At 54.1% G+C, this 26,025-nt stretch overlaps 2 protein-coding genes across 5 annotated transcripts in view; one reads left to right on the top strand and one right to left on the bottom strand.

Annotated features, from left to right (window-relative positions):
• FOXP3 (forkhead box P3) overlaps window positions 1–8,976 on the top strand; it is a 19,580-nt gene extending 10,604 nt beyond the window's left edge. Inside the window, exons 3-13 of one of the 3 annotated variants that reach the window (XM_060138730.1) lie at window positions 1,674–1,905; window positions 2,427–2,531; window positions 2,619–2,757; window positions 3,150–3,237; window positions 3,307–3,411; window positions 4,338–4,425; window positions 4,625–4,705; window positions 5,482–5,632; window positions 6,314–6,390; window positions 7,580–7,681; window positions 7,902–8,976. In XM_060138730.1, the coding sequence (XP_059994713.1) occupies window positions 1,696–1,905; window positions 2,427–2,531; window positions 2,619–2,757; window positions 3,150–3,237; window positions 3,307–3,411; window positions 4,338–4,425; window positions 4,625–4,705; window positions 5,482–5,632; window positions 6,314–6,390; window positions 7,580–7,681; window positions 7,902–8,051 (1,296 nt within the window). In that variant the 5' untranslated portion in view covers window positions 1,674–1,695 and the 3' untranslated portion in view covers window positions 8,052–8,976. Of the gene's footprint in view, window positions 1–551; window positions 1,906–2,426; window positions 2,532–2,618; window positions 2,758–3,149; window positions 3,412–4,337; window positions 4,426–4,624; window positions 4,706–5,481; window positions 5,633–6,313; window positions 6,391–7,579 lie in introns of those variants that run through there. The other 2 variants (XM_060138728.1, XM_060138729.1) reach the window with 2 other exon arrangements.
• Window positions 8,895–22,215, bottom strand: CCDC22 (coiled-coil domain containing 22). Of its 2 annotated transcripts, none has more exons than XM_060138725.1 (17): window positions 22,054–22,215; window positions 20,842–21,019; window positions 16,015–16,147; window positions 15,156–15,262; window positions 14,945–15,011; window positions 14,666–14,844; window positions 12,550–12,744; window positions 11,956–12,018; window positions 11,742–11,861; window positions 11,080–11,199; window positions 10,874–10,990; window positions 10,667–10,768; window positions 10,478–10,585; window positions 10,124–10,219; window positions 9,842–9,901; window positions 9,687–9,761; window positions 8,895–9,271 (listed from the first exon to the last, which is right to left on the bottom strand). In XM_060138725.1, the coding sequence occupies exons 1-17, from the start codon at window positions 22,101–22,103 to the stop codon at window positions 9,158–9,160; spliced, it is 1,884 nt and encodes a 627-aa protein (XP_059994708.1). In that variant the 5' UTR covers window positions 22,104–22,215; the 3' UTR covers window positions 8,895–9,157. The 2 variants fall into 2 exon arrangements, with proteins under 2 accessions (XP_059994708.1, XP_059994709.1); XM_060138726.1 differs by lacking the exon at window positions 22,054–22,215 and adding an exon at window positions 21,403–21,908.
• Window positions 22,216–26,025: the final 3,810 nt, after the last annotated feature.

A 26,025-nucleotide genomic window follows, 5' to 3' on the forward strand; every position in this document is an offset into this window, starting at 1 on the left:
GCTTATACAAGCAACACCCTGATCTCCGCCTTCATGCACTCATTCAGGCCCTTGTTCTGAGCCTCCGTAGACCCAGGCTCCTGATTCTCACGCAGTAATGTTCTAAGGCCCCGAGAGAGTAAGGGTTTAAATACCTGGATTCACACCCCCACCTCCGTCAGCACCATAACTCTGGCAACCCCCATGAGCTGAAAGCAAAGAAAGAAAGGAGCAACTGCCCCCTCAGAGCCCTTCTTCTGCTCCCCAGGGCTGCTCTCGGCAGCTGTGTGCCCAACCCAGTGCTATGGGGCGGGGTGGGGAGACACACACATACACACACACACTTTCCGGAGAAAGAAGTAGAGATCTCAAGTCACCATGGGGCTGTGGGACACTGTACCTGGTTGTCCCCTTCAGTAAAATGGAAGTTGGGCTTGGCAGTCCCTTCCAGCTCTGGCTTCCTCTCGGATTGGTGCTCTAGCATTCCGAGAAACCAAGGCCCTGCCCATCGGGGAGTGTAAGGTTCTGGAGCCATTCTGGAGGATTTTCTGGATAGGGCTTGGATAGGGGAAGAGAGGAAGAGCGGGCATTCCAGGCAGGTCGAATAGCATGAACAAAGGCTTGGAGGCAGGCCTGAAGAGCAGAGATTGGGATGAACTCCGGTGGGAGCCGAGTCGAGGAGCTCGCACAGGCCCCGGCTCAAGAGAGCCTGTCTCTCCTCCTCTCTGGCACCTGCCCTGCCAGCTCCATGCGGGGCGGGAGCCCAGAGATGATCTCAGATGGAGAGCTCCAGACTCCTGTACTCAGCTTCCACACGGCCTTGCCACTTGCATGTCTAACACCAGAGTCGTCATGTCCCTCCACACCTGGATCACCACCCCCAACCCTGCTCCCCCATCTCCCCCATCTCAGGTCATGTCAGCTCTGTCCTTCCAGCTGCTCAGCTAATACCCAGAAGTCACCTTGACCCTCCCTCTCTCACCCTCCGCATCCAAGCTGCCAGCAAATTCTCCTGACTCCACCTTCGAAACATTAACTCCGAACCCACCCACTTCTCACCATCTCCACTGCCATCATCCTGGTCTGGACTGTTGCTTGCCTGGACTATTATAGTAGCCTCCTCACTAGTCCCCCTACTTCTGCCCTCACCTTCCTAGAGTCTGCCCCCCTCACAGCAGCCAGAGGGATCTCTGGAGTCCATGCCCACCTTGCACTCCCAGATATGCCCGTCACTAGGGTAACATAATGCTCCCAGGAGAAAATCAGAAAGCAGCCCCCGTGGGATCAGCAAAGGTCGTGTGGCCTATACTGGGTTCAGGGAGGACAGGAGGGCTGAGGCTTGAAGAGCACCACTCAAGTGCTGAGACCTATCCTGGCTGAGGCCCCACAAACCACCCCAAATTCCCCACCACCCTCAGGGAGGACACCTCCCCAACAGGCCTGTGCCAGCGTGTGTGCTGGCTCCGTGTATGTCTGCACGTGGCGTGTGCTTGGAGACACAGGCACACCCGTGCTCCTGACACCGAGTATGTGTGTGCACACGCGCACACACGTGACCAGAGCTGGGGCCCCTTTGGGACACACCCCAGCCAATGCCTGCTCTGACCAGAGGGGGTGTCCACATGGTTCAGATGGTTGAGCATTTCACACACACCCCAGCACGTTTGTAACTCCTTCCCCTTGTGTCCCCGCAGCCTGCCCTCGGACAAGGACCCAATGCCCAACCCCAGGCCAGCCAAGCCCTTGGCCCCTTCCTTGGTACTCAGCCCATCCCCAGGAGCCTTGCCCAGCTGGAGGGCTGCACCCAAGGCCTCAGACCAGCTGGGAGCCAAGGGCCCAGGGACAACCTTCCAGGGCCGGGACCTCCGAGGTGGGGCTCACGCCTCCTCTTCCTCCTTGAACCCCGTGCCACCATCGCAGCTGCAGGTGAGGCCTAGGGCCCAGGATGGGGCAGGCAGGGTGGGGTACCTGGGCCTATAGGTGCCGACCTTTACTGTGGCACTGGGCGGGGGGCCCAGCTGGGGCACAGGAAGTGGTTTTCTGGGTCCCAGGCACGTCTGTGACTTATGCAGATGTCACGGGGCCAAGAAAGTCCCCACTTAGCAGGTCTCAGAGATTCGAGGCTCTCCGCAACCTCCCAATCCCTGTCTCAGGATAGGAGACCCTATCATGGTCCCACAGGCATAGCCATGTGTGTCTCCATCCCCCTGTGACAGAGGGCTTGGGGCCCAGGGAGGTGAGGTGACAGGATGGAGGCCAGCTCTGCCACTTATTAGCTGTTTGATCTTGAAAAAGTCACCCAATCTCCGTGAGCCTCAGTTTCCACATATGTAAAATGGGGTTGGTCATTCTGCCTAGTACGTGGGGTCGTTGGTGAGGAGTATACGGGTTAGACATGTAGAACAGTGAACATGAGGATGGCATCTCACCCGCCTGCCTTCCCCCAGCTGCCCACAGTGCCCCTCGTCATGGTGGCACCCTCTGGAGCACGGCTGGGTCCCTCGCCCCACTTGCAGGCACTCCTCCAGGACAGGCCACACTTTGTGCACCAGGTACCAACCCAGAACAGGCAGGGAGGAGGGAGCAGGCGGGAGAACTGGGGAGAGGACCTGGCTGAAATGGACCCCATGTGCCCCTAGCTCTCAACGGTGGATGCCCATGCCCGGACCCCTGTGCTGCAGGTGCGCCCACTGGACAGCCCAGCTATGATCAGCCTCCCGCCACCCACTGCTGCTACGGGGGTCTTCTCCCTCAAGGCCCGGCCCGGCCTGCCACCTGGTAACACTGTACCCCACAGCTCCACAGAAGCCCAGAGCCCCCGATCCTTGAACATAAGTGGTGTGGGCTGCTGACTTGCGGCCCTCAGGAGGCCAGAGGTGTCAGGTCTTATCATCTTGGAAACTCCAACCTCTAAAAATGTCAGGCTCAGAACCTTAAAGACACAGAGTGTCAAAATCACGGAACCACAGATCTTTGCAAAGTTAGTCGAAATGTCAGCGCAGTCTTTGAGCTGCTCCACCAGTAGCCTTGGAGATTAGGGACCACAGAGCCCCCTGGGAGTCTGGGCCTGCAAAGCTCAGGAGGGTGGGAAGCTCAAAATGAGAGGCTTTGTGGGCCGAGCTCCAGAGCCTGGCCCCCAGCCCCCAGAGGTGCCCTGTCCCCACCTGCAGGGATCAACGTGGCCAGCCTGGAATGGGTGTCCAGGGAGCCAGCACTGCTCTGCACCTTCCCAAGCCCCGGTGTGCCCAGGAAGGACAGGTCAGTGTGCAGGGCTGGGAAGGACCCTTGCCCTGCCATCCCCTCCTCTGACACACTTTGTCCCCCCAGCACCCTTTCAACCATGCCCCAGGGCTCCTACTCACTGCTAGCAAATGGTGTCTGCAAGTGGCCCGGATGTGAGAAGGTCTTCGAGGAGCCAGAGGACTTCCTCAAGTGAGTGGGTCAGGCCTGTTCCGGTCCAGGGGGGCCCCAGTTTGTGGGAGGAGGTCTGGGGTGCAGGTCTCAGCTCAGGCCTCATCCCGATAAGGGGTAACATGAAAGAGGCAAAAGCTGAGACTGCGGGTTCAGATCCTGGCTCCATCACTCACTGGCTCTGTGACCTTGGGCAAGTTACTTAGTTTCTTGGAGCCTCGGTTTCCTCATCTGTATAATGGGGGCATCATAACAGAGGTGTGTGCTATGATTTACCTCCATTTTACAGACAAAGAAACTGAGGCCAAAGAGGTTAAGTGTCTTGATCAAGATCACCCAGTTCCTGAGTAACAGCCAGCCTCCGGAATCCACACTCCTAACTGCTTTGCCCTGCTACCCCCCCCTCATGCCAACACACCAGCCTTTTATTGATTTTATTGACCCCCAAAGTCCCAGATCCTCACAATGGCTATTGCTGCCTCCTCTCAGCCCCATCTCTCTCTCTTTCTCACTCTCTCTCTCTCTCTCTCTCTCTCTCTCTCTCTCTCTCTCTCTCTCTCTCTCTCACACACACACACACACACACACACACACACACCCCTTTTCCAACCATACCCAACTATCAGTGGCAATTCAGTGCATCCCGTCCTCTTCACAACCAGGCCTTCGCACAAGCTGTACTCTCCACCGGGAATGCCTTTCCCACTCTCAGCTCACTACCCTTCCATCATCATCTCCAGCACCCTGGCCATACAGTAGATGCCAAGTAGCATATGTTGAAGGAATGACAGGTGTGAAAGGAAGACTGAGGTAGAAAGAGGGGAGGGAGGCTGAGGCTCTGAGGAGAGACCTTCCTCCCAGAGGGTCTGAGCCCTCCCCACTAGGAATGTTGAGCCGAGAAGCCAGGCTCGCCATGGTCACCCGCATGGACTCTTTCTGCTACCCAGGCACTGCCAGGCAGACCATCTCCTGGATGAGAAGGGCAGGGCACAGTGTCTCCTCCAGAGGGAGGTGGTGCAGTCTCTGGAGCAACAGGTGACATGGGGGGGGCGGGGGCAGGGGGGCGGTGGGTGAACCGTACGTCCACCCTGTGCCAGGATACAAGCTCACCCAGGATGGGGGCTGGCATGAAGGAAGGAAGGGGGCAGGGCACTCCCAGGGAAGACCACAGCCTACACAAAGACGTGGTGGAGAAAGATCAGGTTGAGGCCTCACTCTGTGCCTGTCCTCACAGCTGGTGCTGGAGAAGGAGAAGCTGGGTGCTATGCAAGCCCACCTGGCTGGGAAGATGGCCCCAACCAAGGCTCCATCCACGGTGAGCCACCCCAGGCCTACAGGTTGCACAGACTGCTGGGGAGCAGGGGAGAGAGAGGCCCTGCAGGGGGCGGGGGACCTATCCTTGCACCCAGGCCCTGGGATCTCTGGGCCCCTGTCCCCAGCTCCAAACATGCCCAGACCTAGGAATCTGTCCCTTTCTACCTACAAACCCTCTGACCTTAAGATCCCAAATCATGATCTTGAGTTTGCAAAGCAACAGCAAATCGCCAAACACTGAATGCAGACTGTGTGCCGCTGGCAAGACCAGCTATATAACTCACAGGGCCCAGTGCAAAATGAAATCACGGGGCTCAGATTTCAAAATGACGACCGCAGAGCATTAAACAAAGTGCAGGGCCCCAAGACCTTCAGAGATCACATAGAAGCTGGCCCTGGGTGTCAGGCACTGTTTGTGAGCACTTTGGTGATGTTAACTTATTTAATCCCCATGATGCATGGTGAGGTAGGTATTACTATCATCCCCAATTCACAGATAAGGAAAATTAAGGCCAGGGAGGCTTAGGTGACTTTCCCAAGGTCGCAGTTGGGTAGCAGAGGAGCCCAATTCAACCCTAGCTCGTGGCCCTGGCACTGGTGTGCTACACACACTAGTGTCCGTACCCGCACTTTAATAAATATGGCTCGTGCTGCTTTGTGGGATTCTACATCAGAGTGGAATTGAGAAGAGGGTGCCCTTACTTTTAAAAACACTTATTTAAAACTAAAGTGGCAAGTTTAAGCCTCTGGGTCACCAGCCTCTCCCTCTTCCCCCAGGCATCATCCGACAAGGGCTCCTGCTGTATCGTAGCCACTGGCACCCCGGGCACCACTGTCCCAGCCTGGCCGGGTCCCCAAGAGGCCCCTGAAGGCCTGTTTGCTGTGCGGAGGCACCTCTGGGGCAGCCATGCAAACAGCACGATCCCAGGTAAGGATGGTACGTGCCCTACGTGGTGCCCTCTGAGCCCCTCATCTCCCTGCCTGGTACTGGGCGGGGGACTGCTCTTCCCCACCACTGCCACCCAGCCTTTGGAAACTGGCAACTGCTCGTAAAAGCTTCCTCTCTGGATTTCCATGGCCTCCAAGCCCCCATTGTGGTCTCAGATGTCTAGTCCTAGCCCTGTCTCCCCTGAGGATTAGGGCTCACTCACTCTGCGCTTCAGCTACTCCATTTGGTCATCAGAAGGAAGAGAGCTAGCTTAGTAATTCCCAGGGACTCTCCCTCTCCCCACCAAGGAAAAGCAGGGTGACTCGCCCAAGCTCACCAATCCCCTACTGCCCGCAAAGTCTGGGCTGTGGGCTTAATAGCGATTAGGGCCTTCGAGTGCCATCCTGACTCCGCCATTTAACCAGTTACATGCATTTCATGGGGAAGTTACTTCTTTTAAGCCTTGGGGAGAATAAGCCCCATTTTGGTGGAAGCGGTGCAAAGGGGAAATGATATCATTTATGTCAAGTGCTTAGCAAACAGTGACTGGGATCCTGGAAAGCGGTATTCACGGTGGGATTTCAGGCATGCAGACTCGACAGCCGGTCGGTCGAGAGCAGAGGGTGGGAGAGGGAGCGAGGAGTTCCCTGACGGGGCCTGATCCCACCGTACCTCTGCCAGAGTTCTTCCACAACATGGACTACTTCAAGTTTCACAACATGCGGCCCCCTTTCACCTATGCCACCCTCATCCGCTGGGTAAGCAGAGTGCCGGGCTGAGGAGAAGGAAGAGAGGGCGGGGTGGAGGATCTGCCTCTCTCTGAGCACCCCCAGGCGGGCTCCTGCCTGAACAAACCCACGCCTCAGATGTGATCCCCCATCTTCACCCCAGACCTGCCCCCAAACCCACAACTAGACTGCCATCCAAGCCAGTGCAAGCTAAAAGCTGGCCTTCAACACACCCCCTTCCTGATGGCCACATCAACTCCAAACCTAACTGCCTCCTGGGCCTATAAATAGCCCCCAAACTAGCCCCCAAACTCCTTCACCAGCCCAGACGTACCCCAGTCTGCCGACACATTCCCCCCTAGACCCTATCCCTAACCCCTTCCTGTAACACCTGACCCGTCCCAACCCCTTCATCCTCATCCCCCTAGTGCCTTCCCAGAGGCTTCACCAGAGCCCACCCGGACCTTTATCCTAGGCCCACACCTAACTCTACACAATGCCCCCCGCTCACCTACCTAGCCCCATCCCAACCCGGAGCCTCACCGCAGCCATGGTCACTGACCCTTGACGCAATTCCATTCCTAAATCCAAGCAGATCAAATTCCCGGACCCTTAGCCTCACTCCACGCCTAATCCCAGCCCTGACCCTTAACGACCACACACAGTCAACCTCATTCTTGTCCCTGAAACTAACCACATCCCTGACACATAAAATAACTACGTAACTAGGCCCACCTCTGACTCCTGACCTAATGTCACGCGTCATCTCACCCCTCGCCCCTTGACTCACCCCAGTTCATCCCCAGCCTGACCTTTAACCAGCCACTTCCCTGACCTTTAACTCTGCCTGGTCCTTTACCCCTTCCAAATCCTTAACTGGACCCCACTCTCTGGCCCTTACCCTTCCCAAACCCTGAAACCTCACTCTCACAGAGAACTCCAACTCCAACTCTACCCCAGAAATTTAACTTAACTCTAGCCCTAACCCTGAAGCAGACCCCACTCCAACCTCAAACCTGATCCTCTACCTAACCCCATCCCAGCCCTACCCTCACCCCGCTTCTAACCCTGTCTCTGACCCGTCACCCCACACCATCTCCCTTCCTTCCCCCGTCCCCACAGTTCCACCCAGGTCAGAAGGCCCAAGGTGGGCCAGTGCCCCTCTCAGTCCGAATTTGGGGGAGCGGCTCCCCTTACCCCCACACCCCCTAACCTCCAGGCCATCCTGGAGGCTCCCGAGAAGCAGCGGACACTCAACGAGATCTATCACTGGTTCACACACATGTTCGCCTTCTTCAGAAACCACCCTGCCACCTGGAAGGTGAGCACCTCCGGAGGTGGCAGTGGCTGGGAGGGCCTCAAATGCCACTGCGGTGCTGGGTCAAGTTCAGGAATGGGCGGGCCTGGGACTGGGCTTGTAGGCATGTTGAGAAAGGGCAGGAGGTCGATTTTTGGTGGGGACTGCTGGCCTCAGAGGATGACTGCCTGCCTGCTCCCCTCCCCAACGTCCCCGGCCCGGCTGGCTGGTCCTTCTTCCACAGAACGCCATCCGCCACAACCTGAGCCTGCATAAGTGCTTCGTGCGCGTGGAGAGTGAGAAGGGGGCCGTGTGGACCGTGGATGAGTTTGAGTTCCGCAAGAAGAGGAGCCAGAGGCCCAGCAGGTGTTCCAACCCCACACCCGGCTCCTGACCTCAAAGCCAAGGAAAGAAGGAAGGACAGGGGCCAAAACGGGGGAGTAGAAGTGGCTGGAGGCAGGGGTGACCGGCCCTGAACGTCCCTGCAGGGATCAAGAAGTAAGGTGTGCACCATCTTGCTGGCCAGGGACCCTGCTCCCCAGCTGACTGCCCTCCTGGATCACATGCTCTGCACCAAGGCTGCTCAGAGGGACCTTGGCCCCAACCCCACACCCCCGCCCCAGCCCCCTGCGACCGGCTCTCCAGCCAAACTGAGCCTTCACAACCGACCACACACACAGCCTGCCTCAGTCGCTCTCACAGATGACCTTAGGGCTGGAAAGGACACAGAGAGTCGCAATCCTGTCCCTTGGACTCAATACAAACCCTAAAACACGAAGAGCCTGCCTCAGTACACTCACACCACCTCAAATCCGCAGTCACACAAACAGTCACACCCGAGCACAGTCCTGTCAACCCACATGCCCCAAAGCACACACCCGTAGCCAGCTTCCAGGCCCACAGGTGCAGCGTCACACGGGGCATGCCCAGACACCCGCACAGAAGCAGCCTCGGTACCTTCAGGATCTCAGGTCCCAGAAAGCCACACAGACACATGCTGGTCACACACGGTATCACACAGCTCCCGACACAGACGCTCGGTCGCACAGACTTTCTGAACTCACCTGCATATCTCACACACCCACAAAGCACCCCAGTGGGCGTCCTGAGTCCCACGCAGACACCCAGGGCCATGCACACCGACTCACCAAATGTACCCAGTGTCTCACCTGCCACCCGCCCCCTCCCCCATCCTGAGCCCTGTGCCCTGTGCCCCCATCCATGCCTCAGCTTAGACTGCAGACAGAGCCCCTCATTTATTTGAGATCCAAGGCCCCAACCCCCAGCACCCTCCGCAATAAACTGCAGCTGAGCTTCCACACTCTGGATGGTCGCCCCAGATAAGGGTTGGGGTCAGGTGGGCAAGGGTCTGGGGCCAAGACTACAGCAGGAGGAACTGGACCACAAGCAGAGGGCATGGCCCAGGCCAGTGCTTGGCCAGTGCCCCCAGCACCCCAAATCCCTGCCTGAGGCCTGGGGGAGACCTCTGCTGGGGGCTGCTCAGGCCTCACGGACCCGGCCCAGGAGGCCAGCGTTCTCCTGGCGAAGGGCTCGGTAGTCCTCACGGATCTTCTCCAGGTTGCTGAGGGTCTTCTTGCCCATCTCCGTCTCAATCTAAGGCAATGCGAACCGCAGCCCTTCAGCGTGCAGGGCCGCTTTCCCAGCTCCTGCTCACCAGCCCCACCCCATCACAGCCACCCAGGGCCCCTCCCATGCTCCTTCCACCCCCTCCAACAGCAGCCTGCTCTGTCCCACCGCCAGGCCTCTGCACATGTCATCCGTCCACCTAAAGCATCCTTTGCTATGTGGCAGGACTGCCCACCACATACTCGAGCTGAAGCCTCTGCCAACGGCCCTGGGAGGCAGGTGTGAGGACCCTCAGGGGGAAGGAGGGGGCCAGAGCAGGCCACTGGGCTGCTCCAGGTCACACACACAGCGCCTAAGGGGCAGGGCTGTGTCTGGTTCCACAGCCTCTCTTGGCATAAACCGAGGAGCTGCCTTGGTTAGCCTTCCCAGCCCCAGGCCTCACCTGCTCCTCAAGGTCTCGAACCTCCCGCATGATTGTGCCCGTGTCCTCGATGGTCTGGATGAGCTGGCTGCAGTTCTGGGGACAGCAGGAGCAGAAGGCTTGCACCCCAACTTGGCCCCACCCCAGCCAGCCCCCAGGCACGCTTCTCCCCTCACCTCATGCAAGGCAGCTAGATACTTGTAGGCCTTCCGAACAGCATCGTCCTTTTTGGCATCCTGACCAGACAGAGGAGACCCTGAAGGTGTCGGTGGGCTGTCCCCGCCTCACCCCGCCCCTACCCCACCCCCACCTCCAGGCCCCCACAAGGCCACCCTCTCCCACTCCCTGACTTCATCTTCCCCAGGGCAAAGCCAGGCCCGAGCATCAGCGTACCTATGAGGCTCACACAGGGCCCAAGGCCCACCCCACCCCCGCACCCAGCCCGGCCTGCCCCACACCTTGAACACAAGCTCATCAGTCACCGCAAACGTCCGGTCCAGCTTCCCAGACAGGGAGTTGATTTCCTTCTGAAGCTCCTTCGTGTCAGACAAGATCTGGCAGAGACCAGGGTAGCCGTGAGCCCGTCTGGGGCGGGCAGCCGGCCAGCTGAGGGCATTCACGTTTATGCTGTCCCATCCAGACAGGGTCAGGGGTGGCTGGAGTGGACTGTGTGGGGCTCTTCTGTGTCTGGGTATGGCCAGATAGCTCTGACTTTCAGAGGGTGTGAGGTCCCCGTGTAGCCCTGCAACACACATCTGCCCCTTCGGCATATCTACCCGTATGACCCACCCTCCCTGGCCACGATGGCGTACCTTAGTGATCTCTTCCTTCTGCTTCCGGATGTTGCCCACAATCTCCAGGATGCGCTGGGTATAGGCCAGCCGAGACACGTCTCTGGGCAGGGTCTCGAGCTCTGACATCTAGGCAGAGACAGCAGGTGCTCCCTTAGCACCCACACCTCCCCAGCTCTGAGTGGCCCAGGGCCCCCACACGGGCCTTACCAGCTGCTTATAGACGTCCTCCTTCCGGCGGGCCTCTTCAGCAGCTGCCCGAACACTCTGGTGCAGCTCCTGGATCTCTGCCAGCCGTCGAGAAGATTCCAGCTGCCAGGACCCCACGGGTAGAGGGCAGTGAGGCAGAGCGCAGGGCTAGCCCCCTAGGGAGGAACCGAACCCGCCCCACCCATGGCCCCGGACCCCACCACCTACCTCTCTGCGGTCCTGGAGCTTTCGGAGGTGGCGGTACTCAGCAAGGAGCGGAACACGATGCTTTTCCCACTGACCTGCCAAGTGGATGACCCGCTGGGCACTGCTCTCTACCACGAGCTAGGGGTGGTGGCAGGGGGGCTACATGTCACACTGGCTGGGCCCATCCAACTCTGACCCTCCCAGCCCAGCCTCAGCGCCAGCCCCACCTGCAGCTTGGCAAGGTTGGCAGCCCCGTCGGGCAGCAGCTCCACCGCCCGGCTCTTCAGGCGCAGGGCCTGCTCATGCTCCGCTGTGCTGAGCTTGCTCTGCCGACACTCGGTCTCCACCTGGCACCCAGGATCCCCAATCCCAGTCAGTGGGGAAGCCCCATGCACACCACAACCTCCCAGCCCCCGCTAAGCCTGGAGAGCCCTGACCTAGCCCAAGGCCCTCAGATGACAACACATCCCTCTAGGGGCCCTATGGGCCCCTCGGACCCCTCCTGATAGTAACAGAGACCTATAAGCAGTGACAGGCACCCACAGGCCCCTCTGACCCCTCCACCTCCACACTGACTCCCCAGGACCCCTGATGAGCCCCACAAGCCCCTACAGAGGCCCACAGACACTTACACCCCTCCCAATTCTCACAGACACCAAGGCACCGCTAACCCCTGCAGGTCCAACACCACCCCCACCCCCAACCCTACATCGCCCTCTCATTCCCACTGATTCTCCTGAACCCTCAAGAGGCCCACAGGTCCCCAGTGTCTCCCATGAACCCTTCTGACAAGTGCAGACCTCTACAGAGTACCCCCTCAAGTCCCTCTAAGCCGTCTAGGCCGGACTTGTGACCTGACCCCGGTGGACAGCCCCTCTCCCACACCCACCTGCACGAGGCTGATTCCCAGGGTCTTCATGTTGGCTTCAACCTCTTCAATGTTGCGATTCACTCCCTCCAGCTGCTCCCGAAGAGACTCCAGCTCCTGCTCCTGAGCTGCCCATGTGTCCTGGGAGGCACAGGCAGTCGGGGTGGGGGTGTCAGGCCCAGTAGACAGCCAAGGGCCCAAGACACCTCCCCCGCCCCACCATTGCTCTGCTCACCTGTTCAGGCCGCCGGGAGGTGGCCGGCACATCTGACACCTGGGCTGCCTGGGCCTCGGGCTCCTGGGGAGCGAGAAAGGAGCATCCTGGCTGTCGGGGAAAGCCCTGCCCCTCACAGCCCAGCCTCAACACCCACCAAAAGCACCTTCCCAGCACCATACCCGGGTACAGTACCACTGACGGCTGTCAGAATGTGTGTGAGGATCAATGCACTCTCTGACCTTAGACTGGAGTGGTTGCTCATAAAGAAACCTCCCTGACCCTGACACAGCTCTTGCCCATCTGCCCATGAGAAGGACGAGGGCCCCTCTGGATGACCATCCAAGGAGAGAAGATATGTCCAGAGGAAACTGCCCAGGAAAAGCTGGGGTCTGCACAAAGAGCAGCCCTACACGCTTACATAGTTCCCACCCCTCTACCCTTTCTCCACGGAAGTCCCCAAGAAGCCAGGGGACCGTTCTGGGTGCCCATCCACCATGGGGAGAGGGCAGGTGGGAACACGGGCCCCTGTATGGATAAAATGTGGTGTGTGTACATCAAGCAATACTGCCTTGGCCCCATCAGCATGCCCCAGGGCCACTCAGGCCCACCCACCAGATGGAAGGTGAACTTCTCTGAATGTGTGAAGCGGGAGCCCTTGGGAGCACCAGTCCTGGTGCCAGCACCCCAGGCCTGCAGCAGCTCTCCCAGGTCTCGGGCTTGTTGGGGGGGCCCTGGCCGGCCCCAGGTCTGGCGCAGATGCTCGGCCAAGTGCTTCTGCAGCCGCTGCCGCTGAGCCCGAGTATCCTCCTAGAAACAGTGGAAGAGTGTGGAGGCCTGCGGGGTACCCAAGGCCCTGCCTCCACCAGGGAGCTGCTTGACAAGGCGCTACCCCCACGTCACACCAGCCATCCAGCCTCTCCCACAAGGGGGCCTGGACCCACTCTCCTGGTCCACAGGCCTGGGAGCTCCCTGAGGACGGGGCCTCCTCTTCTTCAGCCCTGCTTCTCTCTACCCACTGGCTCCCTGCACTGGAGGAGGCTGTGGGAAGGGAGAGAAGTAAGCCTGCAGCCCCCAAATTAGAGACCGACACTCAAAAGATATGTGGGGACAGAGTGGAAACCGAGTCAGAGGTGCTGGGCAAAGAAGGGGGCAGAGGCAGAGTGGAATTGAGAGAGAGAGAGAGAGAGACATGAGAACAGAGGCAGTTTTGAGACAACTGGAGAAATCTGATTACGAACTCAGTGTTGGATGGTATTAAGAGGTCACTGTTACCAATAGAGGGGACACGGGTTTGAGCCCTGGTCCAGGAAGATCCCACATGCCGCAGAGCAACTAAGCCCATGCACCACAACTACTGAGCCTGTGCTCTAGAGCCCGCGAGCCACAACTACTGAGCCTGCGTGCCACAACTACTGAAGCCCACGTGCCTAGAGCCCATGCTCCACAACAAGAGAAGCCACCGCAATGAGAAGCCTGCGCACTGCAATGAAGAGTAGCCCCCGCTCACCACAACTAGAGAAAGCCCACACGCAGCAACGAAGACCCAATGCAGCCAAAAGTAAATAAATAAATAAATTTAGGGGAAAAAAAGATGTAATAGGTTCTGGTTCAAAAGATAAAATGCATATACAAAGCTTTAAAAAAAACAAAAGAAAAAGAGGTCACTGTTAATTCTGTTAGGTGTGAAAATGGCCCAGGGGTTGTGTTAAAAAGTGCCCTTATGAGTTAAGAGATGTCTGCTTAAGTATTTAGAGTTAAAATGATATGATGTCTGGGACTTGCTTTAAAATATTACAGAAAAAAATGTTAGAGAAGGGATGAGGAAAGATTGGCAAAATGCTTATATCTTTTTTTTTTTTTCTCTTTTTGGTTGTGCCTCGCGGCTTGTGGGATCTTAGTTCCCCGACCAGGGATTGAACCTGGACCCTCAGCAGCGAAAGCGCTGAGTCCTAACCACTGGACCGCCAGGGAATTCCCACAAAAGGCTTATAATTGAAGGTGGATGGCAGGGACATAGAGTTTATGAGACTATTCTCTCTACTTCTGTGTCTGAAATGCCTGTAAGTTTAAAAAAGAGAGAAAAAGATAAAGACAGAACAAATGGCAGCGGAGGAGGCGGAAGGAGACAGTTCCAGAGGCAGACAAAGTGGGGAGAGGATGGGGACAGATACTGAGGTGGACAGAGGGGAGATGGAGGCGGATATAGAGGTAGATGAGGCAGAGACACAGAAACGAGGAGACAGCAGTGGGGAGAGAGAAAAAGGGGCAGCAAAACCACAGAAGGAGAAAGCCAGTGATGAGAAGAGATGGTGCAGAGATCTGGAAGCCACACGTCGGTGATGACGGCAGAGACAGAGAAAGAGGGAGCGAATCAGGGGCAGGAAGAAGGTAGTAGAAACAGGGAGGAAGGGAGCAGATCCTGACAGCTCTGGCTGCCTGTGCACGTCCTTCGGTGGAACATCGCCCTCAGAAGAGAGCAGTATCACCACCCTTGTCTCACAGCAGGAAGCGGACACTCCGAGGGGCCATACTGACTTGTGCGAGGGCCACAATCTTTCTGACTCCAATGTTCTTTCAGGCAGGGAGCCAGGTAGTTGCACACAGGGAGGAGACGATGGAAGAGAGGGACAAAGTGGGGAAAGGAAAGGGGCAGAGGACTAACGGGAAACGAAATGGGAGCCACAGTGAGCAGGGACCTCGTCAGCAGGGACCAAGCACTGGGCAGTACCTGGACGGGGAGGCGGGATGCCCGGTGGACCCAGTCCTCATCCCTGGGGCGGTCCCGGCCCGTGTGCTGGCAGAGTTGGATGGCGTGGCATTCAAGAAGCGAGGCCACCCTCGCAGCAGGCTGCGGCACCTGGGCGGGGGCTGGTAGCAGCAGGGGACTCGCCTGGAACTCCCGGGGCTCTGGAGGCAGCAACAGAGTCAGCCAGCCCTCCTGCCTCACCATGCAGTTAGGCCCACCTCTACCCCTCCCCCCAGCCCCGCTCCAAAGCCTCATCCTCACCTCCTCTGGAGAGCAAATCAGGCATGAACAGCCTGCTGGCATGGAAAGGCTTCTGGTGGGCCGAACCCTGGTGAGAGAGCAGAATCAGACCTCTAGGATGAATCGTGATGGGGGGCACCAGGGAGAGGGGGCCAAAAACCTGAGCACCCAAATGGGGACAAGGCAGGCAAGGCAGCAACAAACAACACTGACATGAGTTGAGGGGTCCCACCTGGAGGTGCTGCAGCTTAGGAGTGCGAAGGAGGGGTGGGACCCAGGGCAGGGCTAGCTGGTCCCGGATTTGGCTCCCGATGGCCCGGAGGAGGATAGCTGAGTCACCTATGGAAGTGGGGAGGGAGTGTCAATCAGGTGACAGTGCCACAACTCCAAAAATGCATACCCTGGGAAAGCAGCCTGACTGCCCCCCCAGAGATACATATCTATGTAGCTATCATTCTCACACTCAGACATTCAACAAACACTTATTAAGCACCTACTTAGAATGGTACCAGTCACCATTCTAGACCCTTGGGCTACTTCAGTGAACAAACTGATAAATATCCTCCTGCCCTCCGGCAGAGGCAGGTAGAGGAGAGCGTGACCAAGGCCGTAAGTACAATACAGAAGACTGTCAGGTGGTCATCAGGAAAGGAAGATAAGGACCATTGAGAGGAAGATATAATTTTAAACAAGGCAATCCAAGGAAGGCCTCCCTGAGGTGACATGTGAACAGGAACCTCCAAGAGATAAGGGAGTGAACCATGAGGCTATCTGGGTGAGTAAGCCAGCAGATGCAAAGGCCCTGAGGCCGGAGTGGCCTGGTGTGGTTAGAGTAGAGTGGACGAGGCGGGGGCAAGGCAGGAGGTGAGGCAGAGAGGCCCCTTCCAGCACCAACTCCCCACCTGGGTCAGCCCAAGCCCCAGTTCCCTTCCCCCTGCCCTGCATCCCCTCTCCCAGCCCCAGTCCTCCCACCTAGTTCTCCTGAAGACATATACCCCACACCCACCAGTCAACCTTTTCACCACTTCCACCTCTCTCAGCCCCTACAGCACCCTCTCCCTCACCCCCACCACGCCCCAGGCACCCCATACCAGCAGGCTGGTCTGCGTCCTCAGAGGCATCAGTGGGCAGACGTTCAGCCAGGAAGAGAAGCAGGTCCCGGAGGTCAGGCTCACTGGGGTAGAGGAAGTTCTGATAGCCAAGCTCCAAGGGATATCCCAGGTCCTGGGGGTGGGGAAGGGTGGCCGCTATCAGTCAGGCAGGCAGGATCCTCCTGTTCTGGGAGCCCAGGGCTGAGACCACAAATGATCCCACTCTCTCACCAACCACCACCCTCTGAACTTCCCCTTGGCTCACCAAGGCCTTCAGAGCTTTAAAAATTAAAGCTCCGGGGACTTCCCTGGTGGTCCAGTGGGTGTGACTCCACGCTCCCAATTGCAGGGGGCCCAGGTTCGATCCCTGGATGGGGAATTAGTTGTGGCATGCGTGCCACAACTGAGAGTCCGCATGCCTCAGCGAAGGTCTTACGTGCCGCAACTGAGACCGGCGCAACCAAAATAAATAAATATTTTAAAAAAAAAAAAATTAAAGCTCTGGCCTCTCTAAATACGACTCAAAATCCAGAGGCCATGAAAGAGAAGATGGGTATTTCTGAATACATGAAAAAATTTTTCAAGAAAAATTACAGTGAGCAAAGTCAAAAGCATAATGACAAGCTGGGCAAAAATGCTTGGAGTTCATATCATAGGCAAAGAGTGAATCTTTTTCACTAGTATATAAAGAGTGCCTAAAACTACACAAGCAGAAAGACCAACAGTGCAACAGTAACAGAGGCAAAAGATAGGAGCAGACAATTCCCAGAAAGAGAATGAAAAACGGCCCTTAAACATATGCAAATATGTCCAACTTTGCTTACAAGAGCGACTTGAATTGAAAGCACACGGAGAGACGCCACACGAGCATCACCGATCCGGGACAACCTGACGTTACGTTCTCCTGAGGTCCACTCAGGCAGGGAGATACTATCACTTGCACAGAGTTCCTGCCCCAGACCTGAATCTAGTCATGAGCAAACGATCAGACCAATTCAGATTATGGGGCATTTCAGGAAACAACCAGCCTGCATTCTTCAAAAACATGTATCATTGCAAAAAGAAACAAAGAAACAAAAACTAAGTAGGACTGTTGGATACAGAAGATTAGAAATGTAACAGTGATATGAAATGTATGATCCTAGATTGGACTCTGTAGTTGGAAACAAAAAGAGCTAAAAAGGGTATTTTTGTAACGACTGAGGAAATTTGACCATGCACTAAATATTAGATACTATTACTCTATCAATATTCAGTTCATGGGTGGGATCATGATATTGTGGTTATACTGGCAAATGCCCTTTTACTTGGGAGAGATGCACTGAAAGTTTTAGGTATGAAGTGTCATGATGTCTGCTGCTTTCAAAAGGTTCAGAAAAAAATGTGTGTGTGTGTGAGTGTGTGTGTGTGTGTGTACCCAGATAGAGAGAAAAGAGTGGAGGAAAATGTTAACAACACAGAAAGCTAGGAGAATGGTGTTATTTTTCTGTTTTCATTTTTCCTTAAATTTGAAAGTTTTTCAAAGTACAAAGCTAGGAGGAAAACTATACAGAGAGACTATTCCTCACCTATTGAATGGGCAAAACTCTGACAATACACTCAGTGGGTGAGGCTGTGGGTAAACAGGCACCCTCTCATACACTGCTGTTGGGAAGGCAGAAATTAAACAATCCCAGTGAAGGCGATTGGGGAAAATCTAACAAAATGGCGTATGCGTTTACCCTTCCACCTAGCAATCCTACTTCTAGGAGTTGACCCTGAAGACAGGCCTCCAACAATTCAAGAATATATATGCACAAGATTATTCATTACAGCATTATTTGCAAAATATTGGGAACTCCCTAAATGTCCAAGCACAGGAGAGGGGTTGAATAAACTACAGTGCATACATACAATGAACTACTCTGCAGCTGCAAAAAGGAAAAAAAAAATGATTGCCTGATATGAAATGATTTCCAGGATATGTGGCAAGGGGAAAAAATAAGGTAAGAAACCAGGTATATGCTCTCTTTTGTGTAAGAAAGGGGGGAAATAAGAATATATATTTATATTTGCTTATACCTTCATTTTTTAAAAACTGGAAAGACACACAAGAAACTAATCAAGGTAATCCCCTTACAGCAGACGGGTAAGGGTAACGAGGTGAACGGTCTGGAGTGCCAGTGGGACTTTTCAAGGTATTGTGTTACTTCTGTCACACCTTGGAGATTTCTTTGACTCTTTCAGTAGTTAACCATCTTTTACCCAGTTAACAATTCTTTATATTGAAATTTCCCTATTCAAATTACTGCTGGGGTTTGTGTCTCTGGACTGGACCCTGACTGATAAAAATGACCCACACAAAATAGTAAATAATGTTTTTAAAAGAGGCTATGGGCTTTGGAGTCAAAAAGATTGGGGTTGAAATCCAGCCTGTACTACTTAACTGGCTATAAGGCCTTGGACCGGTTATTCAACCACCAAGAAGCTCAGTTTCTAGCTGTAAAATGGGGCTGACAGTACTTTCCCGATGTGGATGCTTTAAGGGATAAAAGGGCCCATCAAGGTTCTGGGCCAGAGTTGCATGGATTCTGAAAGCATACTTCGTGGATGCAAATCCAAGCTTTGCTTCTTACCAACTGGGTAACCGCAGGCAAATCACTTAACCTCTCTGAGCTTCACTTTTCTCACCTGAGAAAAGGGATACCAACAGTGCCTACTTCAGAAAGTTGTCACCAGAATTCAGTGAGTTAACACCAGGTTACCACAATGCCCAGCACAGAGCACACACTCAAAAAACATCATTATTATACACACGTATGTGTACTTGGTCACAACATAAGATATATTTATTTCAGAGGATCACAGTCAAAACAGTGTGAAAACCACTGTCTTTTAAGCTACTTTACTTTGGGTTTTTTCCGACACCTGCAATCAAAGGGCTGTGACTGATACAGAAACTCATTCCAGGAGTGGGGTGTGTGAAATGACAGACACCAAAGTATGGAAGTGGCTGAGTCGCAAAAAGTGCTGCCAGGAGTAGGGCACATGAAGAGGCAGGCACCAGAAGGCGGCAGTGCTGAGCCAAGGTGGGCTACATGAGCAGCACCCAGCTGGGTTAAGAGAGACCTTTTCTACCTGCTCAGGGCAAACCGAGGCTCTGGGGCCAGACAATCACGTGAACCTCTCAATCACGGAAAAAGCCATACTCACGCTAAAGTTAGTGTGAGGAAAAGTAGGTCACCACCAAATCCAGTGGGAAACAGCACTGAGAGAAGGGAGGAAGAGAAAACTGGGGGAAGCCTGATCCCCGGCCCCTCCTCAACACGCCCCACTGTGCACCCTCCTAGCCAAACAGGACACAAGTTCCCCCTTATAAAGTGCCGTCCTCGAGAAGACAGCCCCAGGCCAGGGGACAGACTGCCTGCCTGGAGGGCCACCGAGAGCCCCAGACAAAAGAACCTGAGAACTCCTGAGAACTAGGTGAACCAGAGAGCCAAGGGAAGGGTAGAGCTCTGAGGCCTATTTCTAAGAGACAGAAACTGCACAAGCAAGGAACAAATTCAAGAAACCTGACCACCCAGTCCCTTGGGGCTAAGTGGAAGGTTTCACTGTAGTTACTCTATTGTCCCTCTGCCACCATATACTGAGTACGCTGGGCATGTTGACATTCATTACGTAGCCACAAGTTGCTGGAACACAAGCAGCCAGATCAAGCCTATCCAATAATAGTGATACCACTTGCACAAAGCTTACTATATCCAGCTTTTCACGTATGAACTCTTTTTTTTTTTTTTTTTTTGCGGTACGCGGGCCTCTCACTGTTGTGGCCTCTCCCGTTGCGGAGCACAGGCTCCGGATGCGCAGGCTCAGTGGCCATGGCTCACGGGCCCAGCCACTCCGCGGCATGTGGGATCTTCCCGGACCAGGGCACGAGCCCGTGTCCCCTGCATCGGCAGGCGGACTCTCAACCACTGCGCCACCAGGGAAGCCCTGAACTCATTTTTAATCCTCATAGCAACCCTATGTGGTAGGTACAATTCTTACCCTTTTTACACATGAGAAAACTTAAGCCCAAAGAGGTTAAGAGACTAGCCTAAAATCCCAGAACTAATGAGCCAGGAGAAATGACATTTACTTGGAGCCCTTGGATATAGTAACTGGACACAGGTCTGTACTGGGGAGGCATGAGTGCTTCACCAGAAGGCACTTTATTTACAATAGAGACAGTATGTAAATTATTCTTACGAGAGGTAAGCTGCAACAGAGCAGAGTAAAGTTTTAGTGCAGACACTGTTTTAGTTAAGCAGCATATCTTCCTTCGGGTAACCCTCCCTCCTCCAACTCCAAGTGATCTTGAAGGAGCAGCCAATCACAGTGCCCTATAGGGATGACCAGGTGATCCAAGCTGGCCCAACCAGAGAACGTGGTGGTTAATTTCAGCCTGAGCACGTGACTCAAAACAGGGCCTTTTCAGGAACTGGTAAATGGATACTATAGGGGGAAAAGTTCTTGGTGCTAAGCTCAAAATATGAGAGCCAGGGGCAACTCAGGCACAAACTCATTTAATCCTCAGGACAACCCTACTTTTATCATCTCGATTTCACAGATAAGGAAACTGATGCCCACTGGGCCATCAGTTAGCAAGGTCACACAGTTAACAAGTGCTGTAGCCAGGGTCTGAACTACTCAGGCAGTTTGACCACAGAGCCGGCAGCCTTAACCACTAATGAACGCTAAGCCACAACGGGAGGTGGCAGAGAGGAAAGTCAAGAGTCTCAAAGGAGCTTGGTGACTTTGTGAAGGAGGAAGGAAGAGGCTGTGTGTAATTGGGAGGAAGACACTCACCATACAGGCCTGAGCCAGGCTCATGGCCAGACGGAACCGGGCAGACATAGCAAGAGGCAGCAGGGGGCTAAGGCCGGAGCCCACAGCAGGGTTGATCACACGCAGGCAACGGACCACAGCTTCTACAACCAGCTCAGTGGTGAAGGCTCGCAGGGTCTGCACATCTGGAGGAACTGCCCTGAAGAAGAAGGAGGCAGGCTCGATGGGGGGTGGGGGGAAGCAGTCAGGAAACAGGGATGAGGCTGGGCCGTGCTGCCTTCTGGAAGCCCTAGTACTGGGATGGGGTAGGGAGGGTGGCCACAGTTCAGACAGGTCCTGGGTGTTGCTGGCTGACTTCCATTTGGAAAACTGAGAATGGGGGGAGTCCTCAGGTCCTAAGATCTTGGTGTAGAACGGTGGATGGAAGGGATCCGAGTTCAAAAAATCTCAAATTTCCCTATGCCTAAAAGCCCCAAATTTCTGGGGTCTGGGAAGGCCTAGGAGCCCAGGTGGAATAGCCTCTGGGTTTCTGCATCCCCAGATATCATGTTTGCTGCATGTCAGAGGCCCCTAGATACTGACCTGCTAGAATTTTGAGACTAGATGTTGGGAGGCTGGAGTTTTCAGGAGTTCCAAATGTCAGAGTCCCTGGGTATCAGGACCACCCAGTCTCAAGCAATCCAGAAATCAAGCTCCCTAGATGTTGTCATCTTGGGTTTTTAGGACCCTCGAATGCAGGAGTCCTTGTGCGTCGGGGTCACCAAGCATTAAGGCCACCAGATTTTATAGAGTCCTGGGGTTTTAAAAGGCTCAGGTATTGGGAAACCAGGTTTGAAGGTTCCCAAGTATCCAATCCCAGGGGATTTTGGAGTCCCTGAGTGCCAGGATCCCAGAGTTTTAAGTTCCCTGGTTCACAGGATAAAGGTGGCTTAGAATCTCCAGATGTCAGAGTCCCAGGGTATTGATGTCAAGATCCACAGATTTCAGGATCCCGGGTCTTGAGGTTCCAAGGTTTTAAGGTCTCGAGGTGTCTAGGTCCTGGAGTTTGGGGTTTACCAAGTGTAGAGGTCAAAGGGTTTGGGAGGCCCCGTGTGTGTGTGTGCGTGCGTGTGTGTGTGTGTAAGGAGGAGGGAGGGTCTTAGGGTCCTGAAGTTGCAGCCCTAGATGTCAAGGTCCAGAGTTTTGGAGTCCCGGATGTGGGCATTCCGGGGTGGGCGGGGGCTGTGTCCTTACGTGCCGGCCTGTCGCAGGGAATGGATGAGGATTCGGTCCGCCTCCTCCATGGTAGAGCCGTGTTGGAGTCCGAGGTTGGGTCCAGGGCCGGGTCCGAGCAAGAGAGGCGCAGCTGTGGAAAGCCCGCTCCCTGCTCGCGGTCCAAGGAGTGTCACGGGCTGCGCGAGGAGAGCCGGGAAGTGTAGTTCCGAGACCCAGTTCGGCGCAAGCCGGATGCCTGTCGTTCTGGTGTGAATGGGCGCGCGCAAGCTTGAGCGTGCAATGGCTGCTGGGAGTTGTAGGTCTGGTTTTGTTTGTTTTCTCTTTCCTGCAGCCCAGTGCGCTCTTCCAAGTGAGCAAAGGATTATACTGCACGCGCAAGTGTGTGTGTGTGTGTGTGTATGTCAGGAAGGAAGGGGGAAGGAGCGGGACGGAGAGAGGCTTCTATACTCATTCATTTAAGGCAGCATTCATCTTCTAGATTGTAAAAGTGTACAAGTTAAGGCAGGGGCTTTCGCACAAAGCGACTAGGTTTGAGTCTCAGCTCTGCAACTTGCTAAATGTGCAACCGTGGGCAGGTTACATAGCTTCCCTGTGTCTTAGTTTCCTCTTCTGTAAAATGGAACTGTTAATGTACCTGCTTCCTAGGATTAAACAGAATTAACTCACGTAAAGCAGCGTTGAAATGTGTGCCTGATACATAATACAGTAAAAAACAAACAAAAACCACTATGTAAGTTACAGTCACTAGTATTCATGCATTCAATAAATGCTTTATTTTAATGTTTTTTATATATATATATACACTCCAGAGAATAATTACATAGTAAACATCCATATAACCACCATTCATGAAAAAGACCACCCTGTCTCCACTGCTCAGTAGTGCCACGTTTGTCATAAATCACGTGTACCTATATGTGGGACTCAGTTTCTGAACTCTATGCTGTTCGTAATTTCTCTTGCTTTATAACAAGCTTTGATACCTGATATAGCAAGTCCTCCCATCTTGTTATTTTTCAAAGCATTTTGGCTTTTCTAGGTCTTTTGTATATCAATATACATTTTAGAATCAGTTTGTCAAATTTCAAGGAAAAATCTCTTGAGATTTTTTTTAAATTAATTTATTTATTTTTGGCTGTGTTGGGTCTTTGTTGCTGCGCGTGGTCTTTGTTGCGGCAAGCGGGGGCTACTCTTTGTTGCGGTGCGCGGGCTTCTCACTGCAGTGGCTTCTCTTGTTGCGGAACATGGGCTCTAGGCGCTGTGGCTAGAGCCACAGTAGCTGTGGCTCGCGGGCTCTAGAGCGCAGGCTCAGTAGTTGTGGCACACGAGCTTAGTTGCTCCGCGGCATGTGGACTCTTCCCGGACCAGGGCTTGTGTCCCCCGCATTGGCGGGCGGATTCTTAACCACTGCACCACCAGGGAAGTCCCTTCTGAGATTTGTGTTTGGGACGGCATTGAATCTCTGGATCACTCTGGGAAGAATTGACATCTTCACAATATTGACTATTTCAATTAGTAAATTTAATGTATCTCTCCATTTATTTGGGTCCCCTTTAATCACTTGAAAATATTTGATAATTTTTTTCCATGGAGATCTTGCACATGTGTTATGTTAGGTCTATTCCTACATACTTCGAATTTCAGATACTGTTGGGAAACAATTATTTTTCTTATTTTAGTTTCTGACTCTGGTGCTAGTATATATTTTGTAAAAATATTTTTTTAAAAATCAGTGCCTTTTCTGTTGCCAGACTCTGGCCCACAAGTGTCCCATCTTCACCCCTCCTCACCTTCCCATCCGACCCTGTTATGGCCCCGCCCTGTGACCTTAATCCCTCCAAAGCTGGGGGAAGAGAGGGGGGCTGTGTGCAGATGGCTCTTCAGCCTGGAAAAGAGGATGGCGGCATCTGAAGGCGGGAAAGGTGAGAGCAGGCTTCCACCCCTGCAGACCCTTGGAGCAAGCCTGGGCTCTGCTCCATCCTCAGCCCCTCTGACCCACCCACTACCCACCAGGACCCCACCCCTGGAGAGCCTTTAGGGGACCAGAATCACATCATCCTGTTCCCATCCCAGCCAGCCCCAAACACAGCCTTAGATCCCAACTGAAACCCAACCGAATCCTGGCCCTGATCCCTATCCTAGCGCCCACCCCAACTTCAACTCCAGTGCCAGCCCCAAGCTTAATCCTAACACAAACTTTACCAACCAGAGGGCAAACCCCCGTTAGAATCCAAACCCCAACATGAATACAGACCTTACCATGAGCTCTAAAGTTACCGAAACTCAACCCCAACCCCTGGATATAAGCACTGTTAGTGAGTGGGTCTCTGACTTTCCAGAAAGAGTGCAGACCCATTTTTTTTTTTTGCGGTACGCGGGCCTCTCACCGCTGTGGCCTCTCCCGTTGCGGAGCACAGGCTCCGGACGCACAGGCCCAGCGGCCATGGCTCACGGGCGCAGCTGCTCCGTGGCATGTGGGATCTTCCTGGACCGGGGCACAAACCCGTGTCCCCTGCATCGGCAGGTGGACTCTCAACCACTGCGCCACCAGGGAAGCCCCAGACCCATTTTTAAGTACCAGAGAGAGAGAGAGAGAGAGAGAGAGGGAGAGAGAGAGAGAGAGAAAGAGAATACACACTTGATGGTGGTAGTAAGTTGTGAAGGCTTAGAGTCAGAGACTGCCTGGATTTGGCTCCCAATTCAGCTACTTCATCAAATCACTTAACCTCTCTTTTTGCATCAATTTCTCCGCCTGCAAAATGGGGATAATACTATGTGCCAGACACTCTTCTGAATGCTGAACTCATTTAATCCTCACAGCGACCCTATATTGTAGGTACTCTTACTGTCATCTCATTATACAGATAAGGAAATTGAGGCTCAGAGAGGTTACATAATTTGCTCAAGGCCACACACAGCTACCAAGTGGTAGAGTCAGGATTTAAACACAGATAGCTTGTTTCCTCCAAAGCTGGGTGTCTTAACCAGGCCAACCCACTGCCCCTTGGAGACTGAAACAAGGCCATGGGACTTGGGAATGGCTTTAGCTGAAAACCCCAGTGCAAAACTCAGATCCCACCCAAACTCAAGTTAAACCCTAACCTTGATCCTAATTCAAATTCCAACTCATTCAAATATCCAGTCCTAACCCTAAATCATATCTCAAGAACACTTTACTCCCACCGGTATTTAAACCCAACCCAAACTCTACTACTCAAATTTAATCCTAAACTTGCTTCCAGCTATAAACTTAATCCTACCCCATGCCAATTCAAGCTCTACCCCCCAAATCTAACACCAAACCCTACTTCAATTAGAAACATAATCTCACCCTCACTCCCCTATAAACTCTCACTCTATCGTCAATCAATCAACTCCAATTCCAACTCTTATCCCCCAATCTTTAACTCGGGTACCCTCAACTTTCCCTAATTTTACATGCTCTTCTCTCCTTCCCTCAGACAGAGGGATAGGATCATGTAGGAGGCAGCCATGATTGCCCCAATACCCTGTCCCCCCCCACTCGGTCTCTCCACACAGACACCACCCCAGAGCCCAGTCCAGCCAACGGGACAGGCCCTGGGCCCGAATGGGGGCTGTGCCCTGGGCCCCCAGCATCAGGTGGTGAAATCGGCGGGGCATCCAGCCTGGTGACCCCTAAGCGAAGGACTCAGCACAGTAAGCACAAGACAGTGGCAGTGGCCAGTGCCCAGCGCTCACCCCGGGCACTCTTCTGCCTCACCCTGGCAAACCCCCTGCGGCGGTCCTGCATCAGCATCGTGGAATGGAAGCATCCTGGAAGGCCAGGGGCAGGGCTCAGGGGTGAAGGTCACCAGGGTACCAAGAGTCAAGGATTAAGCCAGGGCTGGAATGGAAGAGGGCTGAGGTCACCAGGGATCAAGGATTAAGAACTGGATTCAAGGGGGAGTTGAGAAAGGTGAAGGTCACCAGGGGGATCAAGAGTCAAAGACTAAATCTCAACAAGAGTTG

Source organism: Lagenorhynchus albirostris, chromosome X, assembly GCF_949774975.1.
Source record: "Lagenorhynchus albirostris chromosome X, mLagAlb1.1, whole genome shotgun sequence".
Classification (NCBI taxonomy): domain Eukaryota; kingdom Metazoa; phylum Chordata; class Mammalia; order Artiodactyla; family Delphinidae; genus Lagenorhynchus; species Lagenorhynchus albirostris.

What these genes read in the sequence shown, in the direction of transcription:
- CCDC22 (XM_060138725.1), bottom strand. Translation starts at nt 22,103, where the DNA reads ATGGAGGAGGCGGACCGAATCCTCATCCATTCCCTGCGACAGGCCGGC. An exon ending in TGATTTGCTCTCCAGAGGAG is followed by an intron (nt 14,845 to 14,944) that starts GTGAGGATGAGG and finishes TGCTGCCTCCAG; the next exon opens with AGCCCCGGGAGTTCCAGGCG. An exon ending in AGAAGTTCACCTTCCATCTG is followed by an intron (nt 12,019 to 12,549) that starts GTGGGTGGGCCT and finishes CTCGCTCCCCAG; the next exon opens with GAGCCCGAGGCCCAGGCAGC.